At 43.9% G+C, this 24,997-nt stretch overlaps 1 protein-coding gene across 3 annotated transcripts in view; it reads left to right on the top strand.

The window, feature by feature from the left end:
* ILRUN (inflammation and lipid regulator with UBA-like and NBR1-like domains) overlaps window positions 1-24,997 on the top strand; it is a 62,925-nt gene that overhangs the window by 11,157 nt on the left and 26,771 nt on the right. For all 3 annotated transcript variants that reach the window (XR_011558542.1, XM_070745286.1, XM_070745285.1), the window contains exon 2: window positions 22,809-22,963. Coding sequence is in view for 2 of the 3 variants with exons in the window: in XM_070745286.1 (XP_070601387.1) it covers window positions 22,809-22,963 (155 nt within the window). In the remaining variant the exon portion in view is untranslated. The remainder of the gene's footprint in view (window positions 1-22,808; window positions 22,964-24,997) is intronic.

The raw sequence follows: 24,997 nt of genomic DNA, 5'->3' as shown, positions 1-24,997 counted from the left end.
CTAAAAGGATGAGGGAGTGGAAAAAAGGAAAACACAGTATGATTATCCGTTTAGTGACTGATTCACTTAATGAGAGAGTTGCTGATCCCAATTGGTGATTAAAATTTATAGCAAGGGAGAAATATAACATTCCAATATATAATATATTCAGTTGATATATGATGGACAAGGTAGATAAATCTTCATGCCAGTAGTTTGGGGAACAAAGTGAAGGTGAAGACTAGATTGATGGCAACCATTTGAGGCACTCCAAGTCAAGAAACAGATTCCCAAAGTTTGGACTGGAATTACATAGATAGAAGCCATAGTAGCAGATACGTGAGATAAGTCTTTCTATATAAATTACATATAAAAGTTCCCAAGGTCAAATAGCTTCCATAATAATATCAATAGTGTAAAACATTAACTGAATAGTACCAGTAATATTTATTATCATAATAGGTCTTGCCTATCATGGTCGTAACTCATGACAGTCATAATAGCCTCATTGCTTAGCGCTCAAAGTGCAGTTATGTGACCACGAAAGGAAGAAAAATATAGCTTCTACTTTAGTCACTATGGTATAGAAGATTTTGAACTTAGTAATGTAAAGAAGCTTGTGTTATACAGGTAGTCCTCACTAAATGACCAAATTACTGAATTGTGTTCAGTAATTAAAATTACAAAGGTGTTGAATTAAGGGACATAAACTAATGCCTGAAGTTATGAATGTTGCAGCACCCTACAGTCCTATATAGCAATCTGTACTGTTGGCAACCTATTTGCATTCGCAATGGAATGCCAAGATGCTCACAATCATGTGATCACCATTTGCAATCTTACCTGTCAGCTTCTTCTGAAAGTCAACAGGAATGCAGGCAAGGAAGTTTGCAAGCTATTGTTGCAGGACTCCTGGGTCCTGGAGGATGGCTGAAAATGGTCCATCAGGTCCAGTGGTTCTCAACCTGGGGGTCGGGACTCCTTTGAGGGTCGAACAGGGGTCGCCTAAGACCATGGGAAAAGACAAATTTCCCATGATGTTAGGAACTAAAGCTTCTATTCTGGTGCTTGGAACATATTTTTACAATCCGATCAATCAGGCGTTTGCGGTGGGGGTATCCCTCTTACCTTCCTGCCAATCAAGTTAAAGCTCTGTTGGGAGAATTGGCACTAGACTTATGGTTGGGCGTTGGGGGTCACCACAACATAAGGAACTGTATTAAGGGGTTGCGGCATTAGAAAGACAGAGAACCACTGGTTTATGGGATTTTAAAGCAGTATTTCCAAACCTTGGCAACTTGAAGATATTTGGACTTCAACTCCCAGAATTCCCCAGCCAGCGAATGCTGGCTGGGGAATTCTGGGAGTTGAAGTCCAGATATCTTCAAGTTGCCAAGGTTGGGAAACACTGTTTTAGAGGATGGGCTTCCAAACTTCGCAAGAGTTTTGGACTTGTAGACTTCAACTCCCAGTTGCTGGCTGAGGAATTCTGGGAATTGAAGTCCACATGTCTTAAAGTTGGCAAGGTGGGAGACACCTGTTTTAGAGAGTGGAAGGACTGCTAGATTGATTTTCCCTCATAAAGGGTGGAGTCTAGCGGTGAGTTCTACTTACCTTCCCCATTGGTTCACATCACGACAGATGTGCACATGTCCCTTCCCAGAAATGACCCTCTGTGCATGCACAGAAGCCTTTACACTTGCTCAGAGGGCTTTTTGTAAATCTGCGGTGACCGCAAGACCGGTTCAGGAGCGTGGACCACTGGTCATCGCTGCCAATTCGGCGAGCAGCACCAAATTTCTGCTACTGGTTCTTAAAGAACTGGTCCGCACTGGCAGCAGCCCATCACTGGTGGAACTCCTCCTCAGCTCTTAAAAAATGAAAGATGAAATGTCTATGACAAAAGCCAAGTGGGGGTTTAGCACAAGGTGTTTGCCAACCTGGAGTGTTTGGAGCCATGCTGGCTCCAAGCGCCCCATCCTAAAATCTCATTTAAATTTCATCATGCACTTTTTCAGCCAGTGCCTTTGAGAGAGGAAGGGCTGTATGTCAGATTGCTCATGTGTTGTCCCTCTATCAAGCAGCCTTGCCATTCTCAAAGGTGTTGGCTGGAAAAATGGCATTTACTAATTTTCTAGCCAGAAAGCTAGTGAATACAGTACAGTGGTACCTCTACTTAAGAACTTTTCTAGATAAGAACCGGGTGTTCAAGGGTTTTTTGCCTCTACTTAAGAACCCGAGCCCGGAAAAATTTCCCAGGAAATTTGAGAGCGACACAAAGACCCGACCAGTTTCCTGCCATTCCCCCTTTAATCCCGGCCATCTTGGGCTTTTCTGGGCTGTCAGAGGAGCCTTTAGATGATGCTTAAGGAGGCTTTGGCAGCCCAGAGCGAACGGAGTGTTTTCCTTTCTCTCTGGGTGCTTGGAGAGGGAATAAACCACGTCGCTGTGGTGGCTCCCTCGCGCTGCCTCCCATACATCCGGCGCAAGGTTGCCTCCCAGAGCGTCTGGGTGCGGAGAGGCAAAAGGGGATGCTCACCTCACCACCTTCCTTCAGCAGCGACTGCTCTCTTCCTCCTCCTCCCACCCAAATTCCGAGCTTTTATTTCTTTTCTAATGGGTTTGCGCACATTATTTGCTTTTACATTGATTCCTATGGGAAAAATGGCTTCTTCTTAAGAATGCTTCTACTTAAGAACCTGGTCACAGAACGAATTAAGTTCTTAAGTAGAGGTACCACTGTATTTCTAAAGGCTCGAAAGCCCCAAACCCAGAGTAGAGGAGAACTGGCATGCTGGGATGAAGGAAGGATGTTCAGGTGCCTCCTTTCTCCAGCCCAGCAGTATGGATTCCTTCTACACATGGAGGGGAAGGCAGGGAACGACCTGAAGTTGCATGGAGAAAGGACTCCTTGAGTTCCAAGCTTCATTTCTCATGATTCTTTGAGTGCATGAATGGAAGTGAGTGCTCTATTTTGGCAGGTAGCTCTTTTGCTTTATCAACTTAGTGACTCATGCAGTTAGTTAGCAAATGCACCTGGGAAGGCTGGGATTGTGGTCATTGAGGTGATCAGGTGGGTACTTCGCTTAATGACATCAATGAACTAGGACCAAATTTTCAAGTCCAGTTTTGGTTATTATGTCAAGGAATGCTTCTGAACACCTTGAAATAGAATGAAAAATCTCTGTTCCCTCTTTCACAGGAGTTCATTTACAGTGATACCTTGTCTTACAAACTTAATTGGTTCCGGGACAAGGTTCTTAAGGTGAAAAGTTTGTAAGATGAAACAATGTTTCTCCGTACTGAAGGAGCGGGTCCAGCAGTCACATGGGTTGCTCATGTCCAATCCGGTGGAACTGAGCCTAGTATTAAAAAAGCTTGCCGGATCCGCCCCTTCCCCAGAATTCGCTCAGTTCGCATATCCTGCGGTTGTATTGTGAATGCTCGTTCAACATTCTAACACCTTCCCTTCGACCTTTCCTTCAAAAAAGTAGTAAGATTTATTGTCTTTATTCATTTACTTGCACTATTTGCGCCAGCCGTTTTTAAAAGGAAAAAAATAAAAAGCGGCTAGGCTTTTTTACTTGGGAGAAGTTGCGGTTTCGTTTTCCCCCGGCGGTTTTGCCGGTTACGATTCCTGCGGCCGCTTGTGGATTCTTCTAATCCCTTGGCTTGGAGGTCCTGGTGCAAGTATTTATTATTGGATTATTGCTTAATTATTGTATAAAACTATATTTAAGGGCTTATAAAATACCTCCTGCGGAGTGGGACGCCTTTAGTCTCCTGGACTTAGTCGATCGCTTTTCCCCTTAAGAAATTCTACGAAGCGATTTTTTGGCGCGAAGGCCTTCGCGCCCTTTCTTAAAATATCTAGGCCTCTCGTGTTGGCCTTCTGCCAGCCGCGTAGGCCTCAGTCCACCGCGTGGATCCGGGAGCGGGCCTTGGGGGTCCCAGGCTAAATTCTCCACCGGCCTAGCCTCCAACCAGAGTGCCTTGGTTTTACTTAATTGCAAAGTTTAGGGAGGCTGGCCCCGCTGGATTTGGGGGCACGAACTCTGGGTTTGCCCAGATTGTCCTCACGTTTCAGCAGCTTCGAGGCCTCGAAGCAGGATCCATTCCTCTTGGGAAGTCCTTGAAATCTTCTCCTTATAATTTAATTATTGGCTCAGCCTTGTCTTCTGTTAATTGTCAGACTATGGCTACCTTTCCCAAGAGAGGCACAACTAAAGGTCCCAGAGAGGCCAGGCCTACAGGCGATGAGATTACTAGTATCCCCCAGGCCTCTTCCTCCTCTTCTCCAGGGGCCCGCCCCTCGACCAAGGTCACCAGGGCCGAGAAGAGAAGGGACCTAGCCCTACAAAAGATTCATGATAAATCAGCAAAACGTTTGAAAGTGCAGGCCCAAGTAATCAGTAGTCAAGACCCACCAGAGGCCTCTAGCCTGCCTCCTTCTGGGGTCCCTGTGTTATCTCTGGATGAGCCAAACCTAGACAGACCCCAACCTAACCTATGGGGCATAGGTCCAGAGGAACCAGATATTATGGAAGATTCCCCCCAGCCAGGATCCTCCCAGGCCTTTAGGGATTCTTCTGCCATTTCTGCTGATATTTCCAGTTTACCTCCTGAGTTCCAATCTATTTTTGCTGTGTTGTCCAAAGCCATTGATGCCAAACTCTCCTCCATCAATGAGCTTCCTTTACCTCTTCCTCCTTCTCGTTCCTCCCGCCCCTTGGGTTCTTCCCCAGCGGTCAGAGCTCCTATTCAGGATGACTCAGAGTCCTCCCAAGATGAATATGAGGATGTAGAGGAGGATGAAGACCCTTTCCAGGGCTTATCTGAGGACGAGGAATCCCAAATAAAGGTCCCTCCTCCCATTACTATTTTCCCTTCTCAACTATTCAAATCTCTCCTCCTCAAAGCTAGAATTTCTACGGGATTAGCGGCCCAGGAGAAACAAGCCTCCACTTCCACTGATCCCCCGGAGGAGAATTTACCTTACTTCACAGAGGAACAGGAGGATAACGAGGTAATCCCTATGCCTAAATTATTTAAAGATGCCTTACTTAAACAGTGGGATTTTCCAGCCTCTGGCCTTAATCCCTCTACCAAGGACAGAAAGTTGTATAAACTCTCCTCTTCCTATGAAGAGCTTCTATCTTTTCCCAAACCAGATGAACCTGTCAAAATTCTTCACTCGGCAGCGGCTGTGCCAGGCGAGGCGGAGGAAGTCCTCCGTCCAGAGGACAAGCGCATCGAGCAAATGCTCAAAAGAGGTTTCTCCGCTGATTCCTGGGCCATTAAAAGTTCTGCAGCAGCCTCCTTCTTCTCCAGAGCCATGCTGCTGTGGCTTCGCCAACTTCAACAGCACATTCCTCCAGATGACTTGAGAGGTCAACAAGACTTCAACAAGGTCTTTGCAGCTGCCCAGTACGTGGCTGATGCCACTTTACAATCTACTAGATTTTCTGCTAAGTCTATTGCAGCCTCTACAACGGCAAGAAGACTCCTATGGATTCGCCCTTGGCAAGCGGGAGTTCGCCAAAAGTGGCAGTTATCCCAGGGCCCCTTAAAGCGCGACCTTCTCTTCGGTGATCTTCTGGATCCTCTCCTCACGGAGACCACAGACAAGAAGAAGGTTTTGGGCCCAACCACAAAAAAGGTTACTAAAACGCAGTCCTTTCGTCGCCCAGGGCGCCAGCAAGATCAAGCGACTTCCTATCAGAGATCTCCAGGTCAGTATTCCCCCCGCTTTCGTTCCCAAGGTAGGAACTCCAGGGGTAGGGGTTTTCGTTTCCAAAGGGGAGCTGCCTCTAACAGGGCTTCAAAAAAACCTAGATGGTAACCTTTCCTCCATTCCCATAGGGGGTCGCCTAGCTCATTTCGCTGCAAATTGGCGTCTCACCTCCAAGGACCCTTGGGTCATTGACACTGTTCAATCAGGCCTTCTTTTAGAATTTATTTCTCCTCCCCCTAAACGTTTTATTTCCTGCCCTTCGCCCAGGTCATCCTCAGATTGTAACCGTATGGAGGAGGCCATTTCTCATCTATTGTCCATTAGAGCCATTCAGCCGGTCCCTTCCGGTCAGAAGGGCCTAGGTTTTTACTCCATCCTATTTATGGTTCCAAAGTCCTCCGGAGGTTGGAGAGCCATTTTGGATTTAAAGAAACTAAACCTATTCATCAAATATAGGAAGTTTAAAATGCACTCCTTGTCTTCTATTTTGGCCGCCATTCACTCGGGAGATTTCATGGTCTCCTTAGACCTCACTGAGGCCTACCTTCACATTCCTATAGCCAAATGCCACAGAAAATTTTTACGTTTTTCCTTTCAAGGCAGGCATTTCCAGTATAGGGCGATGCCATTTGGCCTTTCCTCGGCCCCTCGGGTTTTCACAAAGCTCTTGGGGTCCCTGGCGGCCTATATCCGGGCGTCTCCCATCCACATTTTATGTTATCTTGATGATATTTTAATTCATGGGAACTCCCTAGAGAGAGTGAAATCAGACCTTTCTGTCACCATGTCAGTCCTTCAGGACCATGGGTTTTCCATCAACTTTGAAAAAAGTCACCTCCAACCTTCCACTTCCATTCCTCACCTGGGAGCCATTATTGATTCAAAATCTTCCCAGGTTTTTCTCTCTCCCGAGAGAAAACTCAGTATAGTGGAGTTAATTTCTAACATTTTATCTAATCCTTCAGTATCCATAGTTACTCTATCTTCTCTTTTGGGGAAGATGGTGTCATGCATAGGCATCATTCCCTGGGCTCGCCTTCATGCTAGGGAACTCCAGTGGCTTCTGTTGCCTTTTCAGAGATCGGGGCACAGCAACTCAAATCGACGCATTGTCATCCCACTGAGTGTTCGCAGATCCTTCAAGTGGTGGAAGTCTCCGGCCATGGACAGAGGATCCCCGTTCAGGTGCCCGGATCAATTTGTCATCACCACAGATGCCAGTCTATCGGGATGGGGCGCCCACGCCCAGGGGATGATAGCCCGGGGCACGTGGTCCCCGGAGGAAGCTTCCAGGCCAATAAATTGGCTAGAGTTAAGAGCCGTCTCCCTGGCTCTGAAGCATTTCTCTCCTCGCATCCCCAACCGGCACGTTCTCATTCTCACCGACAACATTGCCACAAAAAGCCATATCTGCAGGCAAGGGGGCACGAGATCCAAGGCTCTCATGAGGGAGGCCCTCAAGCTGGGCCTTTGGGCGGAAAAACATCTCCAGTCGCTCCTAGCCGATCACATCTCGGGGAGTCTCAACATCCAGGCGGATTGGCTATCCCGAGCAACGATAGACCCAGGAGAGTGGAACCTTCATCAAGACCTGTTCCATCAAATCACCCTCAGATTCGGCCTACCAGTCCTGGATCTCTTCGCGACCAATGCGAACGCCCAACTCCCTCGCTTCTATTCCAGATTTCCATCCCCGGGAGCGGAAGCGATCAATGCCCTCCGGAGTCCATGGCCTCCAGGCCTACTCTATGCATTTCCTCCGATTCCAATCCTCCCGGACGTGATTCACAAGGTCCTCACCGAGAGGGCCCGAGTAATCTTAATCGCCCCTCATTGGCCCCGCCGGCCCTGGTTCGCAGATCTCCAACAGCTGTCCGTCCAGGACCCTTGGCGACTCCCCGTTTCGGGGGATATGCTGCGGCAGGGGGCCTCTTTCCATCCAGACCCGGAGTGGTTCCACCTCACCGCCTGGCTGTTATCAGGAGAGATTTAGAGCTGCGTGGGCATGACCCTGATTCAGTGGAGGTCATTCTAAAGGCCAGAAGGGGCTCGACCAACCGAATCTACGACCACACGTGGTCCAAGTTTCACCAGTGGTGTCTTCAGGAAGGTCTCTCCCCTCTGTGCATCCCCATACACAGAATTATTTCCTTCCTTATGCAAGGTTTCCATAGAGGACTCTCTACCAGCACCCTCCGGCGTCATCTGGCAGCCATTTCATCTGTCCTAGGGGGCCCCCGCAGACAGCCTCTCCGATCCTTCCCTGAAGTTCAGGAATTCCTCAAGGGCATAGCCAACCTCAGACCTTCCAAGGTCCACAGGTATCCATCCTGGGATTTGCCACGGGTTCTCCACTCCCTCACGCAGGCACCATACGAACCCCTAAAATCGGCATCCCTCAGGTACCTATCCTTTAAGGTAGCCTTTCTGGTGGCTATTACCTCTGCCCGACGCATTTCGGAGCTGGCTGCCCTCTCAATCAGGCAGGACCTTTGCCAATTCCATCAGGACAAGGTAGTCTTGTGACTGGACCCCACCTTCTTACCCAAGGTCAGTTCCATGTTTCACAGATCTCAGGATATTGTCCTACCTTCCTTCTGCCTCCAACGAGACCATCCCTTGGCAATTAGATGGCACACCCTGGATCTCACCAGAGCGCTGAGAATATATATCCAACGCACAGGACCCTTTCGGAGGTCAGAAGCACTTTTTGTAGCCTATCATCCCAGAGTCATGGGGGCCAAAGTGTCTTCAACAGTAATAGGCCGTTGGATCAGAGGGACTATATCTAAGGCCTATGAGTCGGCCTCCCTCTCAGTTCCAAGGAACATCACTGCGCATTCCACCAGGAGCGCAGCCACCTCGGCCGCTTGGGCGACTCAAGCCCCGTTGGAGGAGGTCTGCAAAGCAGCCACTTGGGCCTCGCCAAATTCCTTCATCAGGCACTACAAAATTGATTCTTACGCTTCAGCGGACGCTGCCTTCGGCAGAAGGGTACTCCAATCCGTTATCTCACACGATAGCAAGCTAATCCCACCCTAGGGACCATCTATTGGGTATGTCCCATGTGACTGCTGGACCCGCTCCTTCAGTACGGAGAATAGGCGTTGATTGCTTACCTGAACGCCTCTTCTCGTACGGTGAGCGGGTACAGCAGTCACTTCCCGCCCTTGTATGTGTCTTCTTTACCTTTCTATCTCTTTCTTCCTCTAACAATGAGAGTTGAACACTACAGAGCTTCACAACTGAGCCTAGTCTATGGATTCGCGAATTCTGGGGAAGGGGCGGATCCGGCAAGCTTTTTTAATACTAGGCTCAGTTCCACCGGATTGGACATGAGCAACCCATGTGACTGCTGTACCCGCTCACCGTACGAGAAGAGGCGTTCAGGTAAGCAATCAACGCCTATTCCCATAGGAATCAATGGAAAAGTGATTAATGCGTGCAAGCCCAAAATTCACCCCTTTTGCCAGCCGAAGTGCCCATTTTTGTGCTGCTGGGATTCCCCTGAGGCTACCCTCCATGGGAAACCCTACCTCCGGACTTCCGTTGCCAGCGAAGCGCCCGTTTTGTGCTGGGATTCACCTGCTGGGATTCCCCTGCAGCATCACAAAAACACGGAAGTCCGGAGGTGGGTTTTCCCATGGAGGGTAGCCTCAGGGGAATCCCAGCAGCGCAAAAACGGGTGCTTCACTGGCAACGGAAGTCCGGAGGCGGGGCATCCAAGCGGCGGTGGTGGGTTTGTAAGGTGAAAATAGTTTGTAAGAAGAGGCAAAAAAATCTTAAACTCCGGGTTTGTATCTCGAAAAGTTTTTATGACGAGGCGTTTGTAAGACGAGGTATCACTGTATTTCATAAACCTCAATTCATAATTATAAGCTCCTTCACAACTGTAAGTCTTACAAACTGTTTTGCATGTACTTACGACATTATAAATATGTTTATGAAGATATACCATCTTGAGTATACAAAAATAAATCTTTTTCCAGGTAGAGACTTTTTTTAACATGTTCAATTTACATGTGATGGTTAAGTGTAATTCAGGGAGATGAAGCATTTCTTCTTAGGTTATTATTTCCCAGAGTTCAACATCCTATGATTTAAATATATACCTGGAAGACTTGATGAAATAGTCTGCAATTTCGATGTCTGATTTGTTACTGGTTCTTTAATCATCTCATAACTTAAAACATCTGTGTTTTGCTGCAGCATAATTACACTGTACACTGTGGTTGGTTTTTTGTTCAGCTTTGTGGCAAAGAGCACTTGTTCAGTTGAACTTCAGTTAAATATTTGCTTTGTCATCATGACTCTGCTCATGTTTTTTTTCATTCTCCTTGTTGTAATCTGTTATCTCTCTGGGTTGACATCAACTTTTACTGAACAAATTGTATAATTTTTGAAATAATGTTTTCACTGCAGCTTGGTTTAGGAAACATGCTTAGAAGAAAAAATAGTCTGTTTTTCAATTTGTTTTAGCCTCAGTTACATATTAGCTGGAACAGATACTGAAACCATTCCAAGTGGCAATGCTGGGTGATGAAATATGACACATGGAAGGGAAGAGAATTGGCAATCAGCCTTGATGCATAAATAGCCCTTTCCCCTTTGAAGTATGTTTACAAGATTGAAAATAATGAAATTGGAAGCTGTATTTTTTTTTGAAGAAGCAATTAAAATGCTTTCCTAATGTATATTGTTGAGCGGTGATTCTCTGTAAATATACAGTTCTCCTGTGCTCTGCTAAGGAGAATCCAAGCAATGGGTTAACTTCCTCGGTTGCCATGAGAACTGAGTTAATTAATTAAACACGCCCTCTCTGCTCCACCGGCTTTGATGATCTAGTTTCAAACACAGTCTGTGCAAAGAGGGATGTGCTTTTCTGAGCTCTGATACTTTGCAATGCTGAAGTTTTTGCTTGGACTCTTCTACTTTTAAAGTTTGAATTACTGCTGGTGTATGTGTGCATGTTATTATTATTATTATTGTTGTTGTTGTTGTTATTATTATTTATTAGATTGGTATGCCGCCCTTCTCCAAAGATTCAGGGCAGCTAGCTGAGGTTAGCCGGTAGACTGGCAAGCACTGCCACCTGCTATCAGCTGAGGCAGCCAGAGTCACTGCCTCGAGGGACTATACTCCAGCAAAGTGGCAGCAGGAAGAGGCAAGTTTTTTCCTTTGAAAAAAGGGCTTGTAACTTGGAGGATTGGCATTTTCACTTTTTAACAGAGCGGTAAGGCTCGTCCTTGGTTCAGTTTGGCTCTGTGACTGGCGGTGGCCATTTTGGATTACATAGAGGCCAATCCATCCATTGCCTGTGAGTTCTGCTTGTTGCTATTTCCTCCCAGTGGCCATTTTATTTGGCCATTCTTGCAAGTTATTGGCTTCTTTTAGTGCCGGTGGCCATTTTGGGAGGAAATTTCTCCTGCACAGCTGCTGTCCACCATTTTCTTTGGCATTTTGTATTGGGAAGCTGCTGCTATTGTGCCTGCTTGCTCCAGCCGCTTACCACTTTGCCTTCTGAATGCCTGGGCTGAGTGCTGTCTCCAGGGTCCTGGGGTCAGCGTTGCTGATATACTTACCCAATTTCTGATAGGAGTCCCTGCCTCACATGGCATTACTCCTCCAGCCTTGGGGTGTAGTCCTTGGAATATTGTGACTGATACTGGACTTCCTTGATGTTACCATGTCTGGAAAATCTGTTCATGGAGAGGAACCCTCCTCTCCATCTCGCCCAAAAAAAGCCAAAAACCAGACCTCTTCTAAAGACAGGGCTGCTAAGGAAAAAATCTCCAAAACTTCTGAAAAGCAGGCATCTGCACCAGCCTTAAAGGATGTGGAGAGGAGGCTCCATACCTTAGAAAAGCAGTTTCCCAAGGCCTAGAAACAAGCAGAGGTGCCACAGCAGCAGGCACCTCAACATTCTCCCTAGGCTTTTCCTTTTCTTCCTCAAGTGGTTCCTCAGAACCCCTTGGCATCTCAGGTTGTAGAGGCAGGAATGGCTTCTGAAATGGATTGGTCACCAGATAGGCCCATAACCTTAAAAGGCATGGTGCAAGGTGAACCCCAATTATCTGGGAAGCAGTGTGGTTTGGCTCCAGGGCCTCTTACCATTTGAGTTCCCCCCTCAGCGACATTAATGCCTATTGTAGCGGGATTCCATCCTGCATATGATAGCTGGCAACACTTCTTAGCGGATGCGCAAGATATGATTGCCAATGCCTACTCCCAGGGGATTGCTGTAGGTGTTCTGCAGAGGCAGCCTTGCCAGGCCAATCCAGCTCAATTACAGGATGTTTGGTCCAATGTTGGTGATGCTTATTTACACCATTCTTCTGACATAAGTGGCGCTGCTCTTAGAGGTGAGGACAGCAACATCTATGAAGACTTGTGAGATGATGAGGGTCCGACTCCTGACCAGCTGGTCTTTACAGGCCTCTTTAAAGCAACTCTGTTTAAAATGCTCCTACACAAGGCTAAATTTGCAGCCAACATGGATGTATCCTCTTAGGCCTCGAACCCCCTGGTGGGTATTGATCCAACTGCAGGTTGTTCTCAGAACCTGAACGGGAATCTGATGTCATCCCATCTTCTTAGCTGTTTGTTGGTTCATCTGGTGTCCAGTTCCATCCAATGCCACCAGGCAGGCAATGATGGAGACAGAGATCTGCCACCTCCTTGACATTTCGGCTATAGAGAGAATGCCCCCGAGTCAGGAGAGACTAGGATTTTATTCAACCCTTTTCCCTGATGCCCAAGAGTTCAGAGGGTTAGAGAGCCCTCCTCAACTTGAAGCAGCTTAACATGCACATAACGTACAAGCGCTTCAAAATGCAATCCCTGAAGTTGCATTAGACAAGGAAATTGGCTAACATCAATAGATTTCAAGGAGGCTTACCTCCACATGCCTATCCGCCAGTCATACAGACAGTTCTTGAGGTTTTCTTTCACAGGTTTTCACTTTCGGTATCGTGTCCTGCCGTTTGAAGGCCCAGAACCTTCACCAAGCTCCTGGATATAGTGGCAGCATCTCTCTGGGTGTGCCCGTTATGCCTACAACGTTATCTGGACATATAATCATACAGTCACCTTCGCCCTGTCATTCATGCCTCCTCCTCCTCCTCACTATTTGGATCTTGCAGGCACACGTTTTTTGGTAAACTTTCCGAAGTCACCTCACACCCACCACCTTGTTCCTCCATCTCGGGACTGTAATCAACCAAGACTTTCAAAGTTTACCTGACACCAGACTGCTGGGCCAACATTGTTTCTCTGGTAGAGCTGGTGTGTCATCAATGCCAGGTGACCCTAGCACTGCTTTCCAAGTTGTTGAGGATATTCATTTTGTGCATCGACATGGTGCCCTGGACAAGACTGCACGCTCAAACCTTACAATGGAGCCTGCTTCCATTTCAACAGAAAAGATCAGTCATTGGGCCATGCTGGTGTGGGTGCTAGAAGTAGTCCAATGTTCATTGCATTGACCGTTGTCCCCGGCCACTCTGAAAGGCTGTATTTTCAAGGAGCCCGCCTGGGTGACTTTATTTTATTTTTATTATTTAGATTTGTATGCCTTTGTAGACTTTAACCATGGATGCCAGTTTGTTTGGTTGGGTTGCCCACACCCATTCTCAGGTGACCCAGGGATGCTGACAGCCATCTGACTTGGTCAACACCAACATCAGTCTGTTGGAGCTGCGGGGAGTGTTCTTAGCTCTACAACATTTGGAGCAGCTGGTGACCAATGCCCATGTCCCAGTCCTGATGAACAATGTGGCAACTGGATCCTACATCAACCACCAGCGAGGTACAAGATCCAGGCATGTGATGAAAGAAGCAGAGAGGATCGGCCTGTGGGCAGAGTCTCATGTGCAATCCCTTCGGGTGGAACACTTCTTGGGCACCTTGAATGTGCAAGCGGACTGGTTCTGCCATTCCACTATTCAGCGGAGTGGCCTGACCTGTTTGAAACTCTGGCCGGAATGTTTGATTGACCGGTGGTGGATTTATTTGTGACACAACACAATGCACAGCTGCCAAGGTTCTTCTCCCAGGCAGGGCATGGAGGGGGTCAATGCCTTACACTGTCCCTGGCCACCAGGTCTCCTGTATACCTTTCCTCTGCTTCCCTACATTCTGATGGTGATTCAGAAGATGCTCAAGGAGCGGGCAGAGCTGCTTCTGATCACACCTCATTGGCTGCAGTGACCTTGGTTTGCAGACCTGGTGGATCTATTGGTGTCTTGTCCTTGGAGAATTCCCAAGAACAAAATTTCCCTCAGCCTCCACTTCTTTATCCAGACCCCCAGTGGCTACATCTGGCACTCGAGGGGGCCCTTCTCCAGGACAACAGATTCTCTGATGAGGTAATAGCCATCATTCAGACTTCCCATCGTGTATCCACCAAGCGCAATATGACCTGGTCGGCTTATTACCAGTTTTGGTCCCAGTCCTATCAGGACCTGCTGTCCATGTCAATTCCGCAAATTTTCAACTTCTTGTGGGCGGGGTTTAAGAAAGTTTTGCTTCTTCACATGCTCCGCCAACAGGTTGCAGCCTTGTTGATGGTCTTCAAGTCAACAACATTTGATCCCTATACTGCCATCCCACCGTCAAGGAGTTTCTGAGAAGAGCCACTAATTTGAGACCCCAGGTTGTCCATACATATCCTTCCTGGGATCTCTCGCTGCTCCTGCAAGCTTTCACATCTTCTCCCTTTAAGCCATTGAGGACAGTGTAACTCTGGTTCTTGACTTTAAAGATGGCATATTTGGTCGCCATTACCTCGGCCAGGAGGGTTTCAGAGTTGGCTGCACTCTTAGTGTGTTATGACCTCTCACAATTTCCCAAGGATAGGGTCATCCTGTGCCTGGATCTCTCCTTTTTACTTAAAGTGAATTCCTAATTTCATTGGGACCAGGAGGTTATCCTTCCAGACTTTTGTTTCAATCCGAGTCATCCATTGGAATATTGTTGGCATATGGTGAATGTCTGGAGGGCTGTACGGATCTACATTCGCCAAATGGCTTCCTTCCAAAAACCTAAGGCGCTGTTTGTCACCTCTCAGTCAGCCTCCATGGTCACAAGGTCTCACCCCAGATTGTCAGCAGAGGGCTCAGGGCCTGCATCGCCAGTGCCTTCGAGGACCAGTCCAGGCCACTCCCCACCAGGATAACAGCACATTCCACCCATAGCGCAGCCACTATCTGTAGGGCAGCCACCTGGACAACTCCTTCACTGTTTGTCAAGCATTACAAACTGGATATGTTTGCTTTCTGGAGGCAGCCTTTGGGCAGCAGGTTCTTCAGAGGGTCTGCTCCACTTCTGCTCCCTGGGGCCAGCCTTTTCCTGCCCAGGAGACTTAAGCTTTGGGTGTATCCCATTGCTTGGACTCTCCTTAGCAGCGCACAGAAAAAGTGATGTTGGCTTACCTGAACGGTCTTCTCTGTGCACTATGGGGAGAGTCCAAACCAGCTGTTGCTTTTGCGTCCAGGGTAGCTGATTTCTGGATTCTTGTTGGACTTGGATGGATGTACGTACTTTCGTTTGAAACTGGATCATTACAGCTGATGGAGCAGTCCCAGTGGCAACCGAGGAAATTAACCCATTGCTTGGACTCTCCCTGCAGGGCACAGAGAAGACAGTTCAGGTAAACCAACATCACTTTTCTTAGTATTCATGCACTTTTTATGTATTTTATAATAATTCTGGAGTTTGAAGCAAGATGTCAAGGCAATTGTTGGGGAAGTATTTATTTATTTATTTATTAGATTTGTATGCCGCCCCTCTCCGTAGACTCGGGGCAGCTCACAACATACAATAGAACAATTCACAACAAATCTAATAAATTTAAAAAACATTTAAAAAACCCCATTATTAAGTATTCTGAATGTAATTCTGTAGCCTTCATTATTTTTATTTATCAATTTTCCTTTTTGTCACATTTGAAATAATGTGTTTAGACTGATTTTAACAGGCATTGCTTCATTCATCTGGTTGTAACTTAGTATAAATCTTACTTAGTATATTGTTATCTATTATCCTCTTAAACCATGCAAGAAAGAGAAGCAACAAGCAACTAGTGGAATATTTATCTTCACTTTTGTCAGCTTGGATCTATCCCATAGAATATGACTGAGCCAGCAGTTTAGAATATAATCCTCTCTTTCTCAAAAAAATCTCGATAGTTTATTTAACACACTTCACTGCCTAGATGATTGACTGCTATGGCATGTAATTATATCATTTTGCAATCTAAAAATAATATTTTTGACATGTTTTAAAAGAGATTAATGACAAGTATAATTCTTGATAGTCTTGTTATATTTATTCACTGTTGCATTCAGTACAGGGTTTGCTTATAAATATGTAAAAAACAGAACTGTCCAGTCATCACTTTTAAGAGCTGCTGAAAAAAGTATCCCCTTAACGACTTAAGGTAAAGATTATAGTATTTTAATGAGAAGCAGGGATATGGAAGTAATCATCACAATATAATGGAAGGAGGATGGGAGAATAATATCCAGAATTTTGTTGTAAGAGTTGAAGTAGAACTATAGGTAGACTTCACTTACTGCCTTGTTCAGTGATGGTTCTGTTTGCTCTCTATGTGTCCTTCAGCTTTCACGGACACATAGAGAGCAAATGGGGAAGTGGAAAGCTTAGAAACCCTCCGTGAAAGCTGGAAGACACATAGAGAGCAAGCGGGAAAGAGGAGAACTTGGAAACCCTCCGTGCAATCTGGAGGACACATAGAGAGGAATGGAGGACCAAACAAAGGCAAACGGAGTGGAGACAGGCAGCGAGGAGAAGCAGGGAATCAAGGACCAAACAAAGGGAAACTGAGGTGGCTGGAGAGGTGATTTTGGAAGCAAGATGGGGCGAAGGAAGCAGTGGGCGAGGGGGGATTTAGGCAGTGGAATGCGGCGGCTGCATGACGCACCATTTCGGCTGCAGCAGCCGAGAGAGAAGCGAGAGTTCGAGTTTGTAAGTAGAAAATGCTTCGTGAGTAGAGGCAAAAAAATCTACAACACATGGTTAGTATCTTGAAAAGTTTGAACGTAGAGGCGTTCATAAGTAGAGGTACCACTGTACATAGCTTCCAATCTTATTTACAGAAGGTATAAGTGCAGTTATAAATTTAAGCCTTGCTTTAGGGCAGTGATGGCGAACCTTTTTTCCTCAGGTGCCGGAAGAGCGTGAATGCACGCTATCGCACATGTGTGAGTGTCCATAATTCAATGCCTGGGGAGGGTGAAAACAGCTTCCCTGCCCCTGGAGGCGCTCTGGAGGCTGGAAGCAGCCTGTTTCCCAACTTTTGATGGGCCCAGTAGACTCATGTTTTGTCCTCCAAAGGCTTTCCTGGAGCTGAGGGAGGGTAAAAACGCCCTCCCCACACTCCCAGAGGCTCTCTGGAAGCTAAAAATGCCTCCCCAGAGCCTTTGTGAGAGCCACAAATCAGCTGGCTAGCAACACAGGCATATTGGAGTTGAGCTAGGCCACAAGCTGCCAGCAGATATGGTTCCGTGTGCCTCCTGTGGCAACTGTGCCATGGGTTGGCCATTACTGCTCTAGGGTTACAACATAAATCTCTTTTCCTATAATATATTGTTTCTAATCATTAAAACCATAAATCATATGTTCCATTTTTTTTCTGTCTCACATAAGTCTAAAGTGTCTTCCGGTCAGCAATAAAGGCAAATATTTTCTCTGATCAAAGGAGTTAATTTGGCCATCTCAACAAGTTCTGTATTTTTCACTATTTTTTCATTTGTGAATAATGGGAAATCCATTCTCTCCATCTTTTTCTCTCTTTTTGGGGTGGGTGGGGTGGGGGAGATATATCTTCCTATACCTTTAATAGTTTAATTTCTTTTTTTAAAAAGAAAATATAATCTTTATTGAAGATAAATAGAGGGGATACATAAAGCAAAAGGACTATGCGAATATTGGCACAAATGTATATGAATTTATACAGTTATAAATCAAAATACATGCTTACATATATAGAAGAAAATAAGGCGAGAAAGAGAGAAAGAAAAGAGAAAAGGGGGAAGGAAAGAGAAGAGAAAAAAAATAAAAAATAAAAAGTAGAAAAAAGAAAGAGATAAATTCATATCTATAAATTTATCAGATGTTGTAAATAGTGTCATCTGTTGACCCGATTACAGTTTTTAAGATCTTTACTATCAATGTAGATGGAAGTGTTAGGTTTCTAAACTTGGTTTACAGTTTAAGTTTTGTCATTTTGAATTTGTTCATCCTTTTATCAATGATTCATAATGTTACTTTATAAGTTTGTGGGATAATTGTTTGGATGAAGGGTAAAAGGATCATGTATGTTGTCTTTTATCCAGCCAGATGTACCATTTATTCCACCCTTTATAGAACTCTGATTCCTCTTTGTCCTGTAGTTCAAGGGTCATTTTCGTCAGCTCAGCACATTCATGAGTTTTATTAATGAAATTTAGGGTAGATGGGGTGTGATCCAATTTCCAAGATTGGGCGAATGTTATTCTTGTAGTAGTTAAATGTTTACCAGTAGGTATCTGGTACTTTAGTTTCTAATGGCATCCTGAAGTTATAGTCAGCATTACAATTCACATCTCCATAGTTATGGCCAACATCACAGTCTGGCTCATAGTACCGTATTTCCCCGAAAATAAGACCCTGTCTGATATTTTTTTTTGAACCCTGCAATAAGCGTTTGGGTTTAAAGCCCGATTGGGCTTATTATCAGGAGACATCTTATTTTGGGGGAAACAGGTATGTATAATGTATGTATAATGTTTTGTAAAATCAACCAATTGCCTATATTCTTTGATTTAAAAAAAACCCAATAAAAATCTGAAAGATTTGGTTCATTTGTCTAATTTCCAATTTATTAAAAACACTTTACTTTAAAAAAACAACAACCCTGTCCCAGTATCTATTTTAAACTTCCTTATTCAATTCCTTGTTAAGCTTTTTGCTAGAAGTTAAGTTTTAAAATCTTTTATTTTTATGATGTGTAATCCAGGGGGGGGGGGGAAGGTAATTCACCAAGTAGACTCTTACCCTACTATCCTGAAAATCTCTTTCTCTTTATTAGATTCTTATCCCGCCTTTATTACTTTAAAAATAATTCAAGGCAGTGAACATACATAATGCTTCCTCCTCCTCTTTTCCTTAGAATAACAATCCTTTGGACTGAGAGACAGTGACTGGCTCAGAGTTACCAGTCACTGCCAGCTTTTCTTTAGTTGTAAATTAGTTACAGTATATCCAAAAATGATTATGAAATGAGATATGGCTGAACTTTTTCTTCATATAGTCTACATTATATCCTCTCTATATATGTGCTGTATATATATTTTGTATCTTGGAAGCAACTATTCTTGTGAATGCTGGGTGACATTACAACATAAACACTTCTCCAAAATGTTGTTGTATGGGTTGATACATTTTATTTAATCCCATAAAGCTTATGTTATTATCTTACATTTTTGCTATGGCGTATGTAAATGATGTTGCCTTTCCCCTTTTCTTTCTAATCTGCCTTTTGAACTTTTTGCTTGTGTCATGAGAAATTCTGAAAACATGAAAGAGATTAAACAAGGAGAAGTTTAATATAACCTTCTGCTCTATGCAGATAATATAATTTATTTTCTATATGAGGTAGATTCATTAGTTATCTAATTTCAAAAGTATGTTGAGTTTGATATCTTGCTTGGTTACTTCCCTTTTTCCTTTCTTCTTCAGTCGATCATGTTCAATTGTTCCGGTTGCCTCAGCAGATTCCTGCCGGTTTCTTGGCAAGGGTTTTCAGAAGCAGTTTGCCATTGCCTCTTTCCTAGACTGAAAAAAAAGTGACTGGTCCAAGGCTACCCAGCTAGTTTTGTGCCTAAGGCAGGATTAAAGAGTTTTCTGATTTTTAGTTTGATGCCTTAACTGCTACATCAAACTGGTTCTGGTTACTTCATAATTTGGAGCAAATCAGAGTTGATTGTGGCATAACAAACAGTGAGCTGACCAAATTTATAAGTGTAGTGCTAAACTATGTGGGTGGTAAAATTACATGAAACGAACAACAACAAATGTGATACAGATTAACTAGATGTAAAGTGAGCAACACTGGGACATAGACACGTCATACCTGCAGTGATGGATTCTGAGTTGCCTATAAGTGTACAGGAAATGGATCTTGCGGTTACAGTGAGAACTCAGGAAGGGTGTCAACTCTGTGTGACAACTATGAATTTTTGTGTGTGTGCTAGGACCATTAAGAAAAGGTTTGAAAATAAAACTGCCAGCATTGCAATACCTTTATGCATATTTATGATTTATCCACCTCTGGAATAATGTATCTTGTTTGTTTACTAACTAGATTTATAGGGCTGCCCATCACAAAAAATGCAACTCTAGACAGGGTACAACAAAATAAAATAAACAATAACCCCTCCCAAAACCCACCAGCCACATAACATTTAAACATATACAATTTACAATCTATAGATTTACAATCTATAATACAAAGTATAAAAATGGCAACCAAGCACAATAATAAAACAGTAAAAAGGTGACCGCAGCCAACAGGTCACTAATATTAAGCTAAGTCTTAATAGCTTTTCTAAAAGGATTAGAATTGAGGCCTGGGGTAGGAGGAGAATAGTTCCAGAGAATAGGACAACCATAGAAAAAGCATGCTTATTAAGTCCTGTTAGATGACAAGAAGGAATCTGGAGTACACCCTCTTGGTGGGTATGTGTGGGGAGGGTAGATGTTTTTGGAAGAAAACAGCATCTCAAGAAACCCAGTTCTTCGCTTTTCTTTGGCCGAGTGCTCGGGTCATCACAGGCACCCTCGACACGAGTGATGTCATGCTGGCCATGTCCACCCTGGCCACAACCACTCCCCCCGCCGAGGTCAAATACAACCCTGATGTGGCCCTCAATGAAATCCAGTTTGACCCCCTTGATCTAGAATTATTTGTTTTCAGTGTTTTTCTGAATGATTTGTAGTTAACTTACAAATCACAAAAATTGCCTTTGTATATTTTGCCATCTGTAGCTTGTTTTATAATAATCTTTGAATCTATCCCCCTTTTAACTTTGATTTAAAATCTAGATTTAATTTATAAAATGCATTATCAATTCAATTTTGCATCCAAACACAATTCTATTGTATTCTAGAAGAATAACAGACATTTTCCCCCATAGATTTCTATTTATGTGTACATGTGTGCGGATTAGAACAGCATGATGTTGGTTAGCCTGCTTTTGACATGTTATTTAAGCTCCGTATCTTGAGCTTAACATAGATAATGTTATATAGCAGCAAGAGTGGGTTCCTAATTTTTTTTTACTACCCCTCTGTTGGCATGGCTTATTTTGTGGGTGTGGTTTGCGGGTCATGTGGCTGGGTGGGAGTGGCCAGCCCAGCGTTTAGCAAAAGACATTATTGCAAGGAATAAGCAGAAATGTCCCAGTTCTATGGAGGAAATGATTCATCTACGCTCCAATCTGTTGAAGACAAGACAAAACGAGACAAGAAGGGATTCAACTCTTTCCTCCTTTCACCTTCTGTCCTTCCCAACCCCCTTTCCTGTGTAAAGAGAGCACACACACATCAGACCCATCAGCCACAGTATGTGCCTAGAAAGTTTGGGGTAAGCCACATGCAGTCCCCTTCTCTCCCCAACTAAACACGTTATTCTCCCTGGCCCAGAAATCCTTAGCTGAGGTTAATCCGGTGGCCCCCCACAGCAAAATTTCAGGTGCCCGAGAGCCTCTGGCATTCATACAAAGGCACCTACATGTGCTGCCTTCCAGAGATGGTCCAGTCAGGGCCTGGGTTCACAGCAGAGGAGACTCCTCCTTGGCATGGCCCTGATTCACCAGGTACATCACTGGGGTTCGAGCAGAAGTTACTTGCCCTGGCACCAGGGACTATCAATCCAAACAGCCACGGCCCAGAGGAAGCCAAACAAGGGCTGCACAGGAATAGCTGCTACTGTGCTGAAAAGGGACAGAAGGGAAGCAGGGGAAGAGTCACGCAGCGATTGTTCTCCACAAGCAGCCAACATCCCATGGCTCAAGCCATTTCTCTTGCACACACACCCTCGCTCACTCCTTGATCCAGCTTAAGTTTAAATCAAGGGTGCAGCTTCTCTGAGTAGACGGCAGCAGTACTGAGCACCCAACATTGGTGCCGCCTGGGCTAGCTGCCAATCACTGCCGAGCGCTCTCTCTCCTGGCACAACTTGCCAAGTGGATTTTTCCCTGCCCCAGACATTGAAGCGTCTGCTTGAGCCCCAGGAATGACTGAGGCCTTCCTTGCTGCAATTCCAGGGGCTTGTGTAGATGGAGAAACCGGGAGCTGCTCCTCTTCACGGGCATGAAAATGGTGTTGGTGGGGTTACACAACAGAGTGGAGCCAACCTTCAATTCACTTCTACTGTGCTATGTAACACACACACACTCCTCTTCACTGGTACCATTTTTGCACCAGCAAAGAGGAATGTCTCATGGCTTCCTGGTCTACATGAGCCCTGGGAATTGTGGCAAGGAAGGCCTCAGCCATTTCTAGGGATCACATAGTTTCCTCTCACCCCCCTACCATCCGTGCTCACCTTACTTACCAAGGCAGTTGCAGGAGGAGGCAGCAATAAGTCAAGACTTCTTAAGGCAAGCCGGGAAACGGTGTGTGTGAGTGAGCGATTGGCGGGTAGGATGGTGGCACATGTGCAGTGCTGGAAACTCAGCTTCTGGACATGCGTAGAAGAAATTAAAAAAAAAAAATCAATTTTTTTTTAAAAAAAAGATTGCATGGCAGGGACCGGCACCAACCACACCAGGCTGATGGCGTCATCATGACATCACCAGCAGGCTGCTACTGGTGCGCTCGCACCAAACCTTACCAGTAGGAACCCATCCCTTTATAGCAGATATAGAAGAGCACAAAAAGCACAAAGGATAGGATGTACATCTAGCTATGGAAAACAACTTGCAAATAAGTGTTAATTTCATAATTAAATAAGTAGCAATTCTCCGATTAAATTGGGTTTTTACCCAATTTACCATTCTGTCGCTAAAAAAATCTTCTTTTGTTTTTATAGGAATCTACAGGCAGCCATTGGAGCATACTATGATTTTGAAAGCCCAAACATCAATGTGCCCTCCATGTCCTTTGTAGAAGATGTGACTATAGGAGAAGGAGAATCCATCCCTCCAGATACCCAGTTTACAAAAACGTGGAGGATACAAAACACAGGTGATTTCTGAAGGTCTCTTCTCTATGTTTATGTTGATTTAGTTTTCTTATATTTTTTTCTAGAAATAAAATGTTGTGCTTGCTACAAGAACTAATCAATACCTGTGGACACTTGTACCTGTGCCTAAGTTTTTTGGTTAGTGCCATCTTTTCTCAAAAGAAAGGATGTGGGAAAGGATTGGCTAAATAATTACTGTTGAAGGTGGAGGAAGGTTTCATCTCATACTTGTAGATTTATTTATGTTATGTTGTGTTGTGTTGTGCTATGATATGTACTATCTTATGTTCCTGTGATTTTCTTGGCAAGATTTCAGAAGTGGTTTGCCATTGCTTCCTTTGTAGGGCTGTGAGAGAATAACTGGCCCAAGATGAATCAGTTGGTTTTCTGCTTAAAATGGTACTATATTCTCCCAATTTTTAGCTTGAGGTCTTAGACCTACACTAAATTGGCTCTTAACATGTGCAGATAGATGAATATAAACAGACCTCATATTGTTGAAAGGGAGAACATGCTTTGATTCATTGGGCTCTCTATCTGGGTTGGAAAGGCTTGTATAATACAGATCATGTTTTAAGTCATATTTCTGCAGAAATATTGACAATTCAAATGGCACACAAACTTCAAAGAATGCTTAAAACGCACACGTAAATGTATGTATAAATTTAACATTCACCATGTTTACATAGGAAAGGCATAGGTGCCTGTGGAGGAGTAAGTGACATCAATTATATTATGTAAGATACATCATTGGCATAGTGATGTCATAAAACAAGACATTGGTATGGTTTCTAATAATACCTATGTTGAGGATCTTTAGGATTGCTTTCATCCTTGATTTGTGTACATGGAAGATAGTTGTAGAAGGTTATATGTTTTTTCTTACCATTATTCTTAATAGTTTTAAATTTATAATGATCTTCCATTAGGGTAAAAATAGTATTGAATGGAGAATTCATTTCTCTCTCCTCAGATAGCTTAGACTGACTAGTTCCAATCTGAGGAAACCTTCCAATATGATAAATGTTGCTTCCTCACTGTTATGTTGACTTCCTGAAGCTTAGTTTTTCTTTAGCTGTATTGAAAGTAGTCATGTTTTTGTAATTCAGTAAGAAACTTTAGAGAATGAGTCCAAACATATGTCATTACATTGCTACACATGTTTTGAATAGTCACACATTCTGATGTAAATGTCTATTTTGAGCCTTTCATTCCTTTGAAATTTATATTTTTTTCAATTACAAAAATATTTGGTTCAGAATTTTTTCCTTTCTTAAGTTAAGTAAGGTATAGTTAGTACATTTGGATTGTATTTCCTTGCTGTTTTTTTTAAAAAAAACTTTATAATGGAGAAAACTTTGAAAAAGTCACAAACAGCTTTTAAAATACAGTACTAAGCTGAAATAGCCTACACAACATATAAAAAAATCCCTGGAGTTAACATTATGATGAAACTTTGGGAAGAGATTAAATGAGATGAGATGTACTAGCCTTTGGGGATATGATTATATGAGAAAAATTAGATCTGATGCAAGAGAAATAACTGTGCTGACAGATATTGCAGTGACAGGATATAACTTGAACTGCTGAATCTACTGTATGTATCTATGAGCTTATTATATACATGAATGTTGTAGAAGACAATTGTATTACAAAATATATACAACTTTAAATAAAGTATGTTGTTATCCTTAAGTGATATACAATATTAAGTTTATAGTAACTGTTCTAAAGTTACAATCATAAGTTGAGGCACCCTCATGACTGGACCTGATTTTATAGCCATTTTTCTCATGATTGTTGAATAAATCACATGGTGATAAATGCAAACCCTTCTCACAAATACCATATTTTTCAGAGTATAAGACGCACCGGAGTATAAGACATACCTTAATTTTGGGAGAGGAAAATAGGGAAAAGAATCTACTTACCAGGTATTCATCTGGCTAGGGTCTTTAACCAGCACATTATTTTATCCCCTAGTTAGGGATTAAAAAAAACTTTATTCAAAGAGAGTAACAATGAAAGAGCTTGCA

The sequence above is a fragment of the Erythrolamprus reginae genome, chromosome 3 (genome assembly GCF_031021105.1).
Source record: "Erythrolamprus reginae isolate rEryReg1 chromosome 3, rEryReg1.hap1, whole genome shotgun sequence".
In the NCBI taxonomy this organism is placed as follows: domain Eukaryota; kingdom Metazoa; phylum Chordata; class Lepidosauria; order Squamata; family Dipsadidae; genus Erythrolamprus; species Erythrolamprus reginae.
This window is presented reverse-complemented; position numbering and strand designations above follow the sequence as displayed.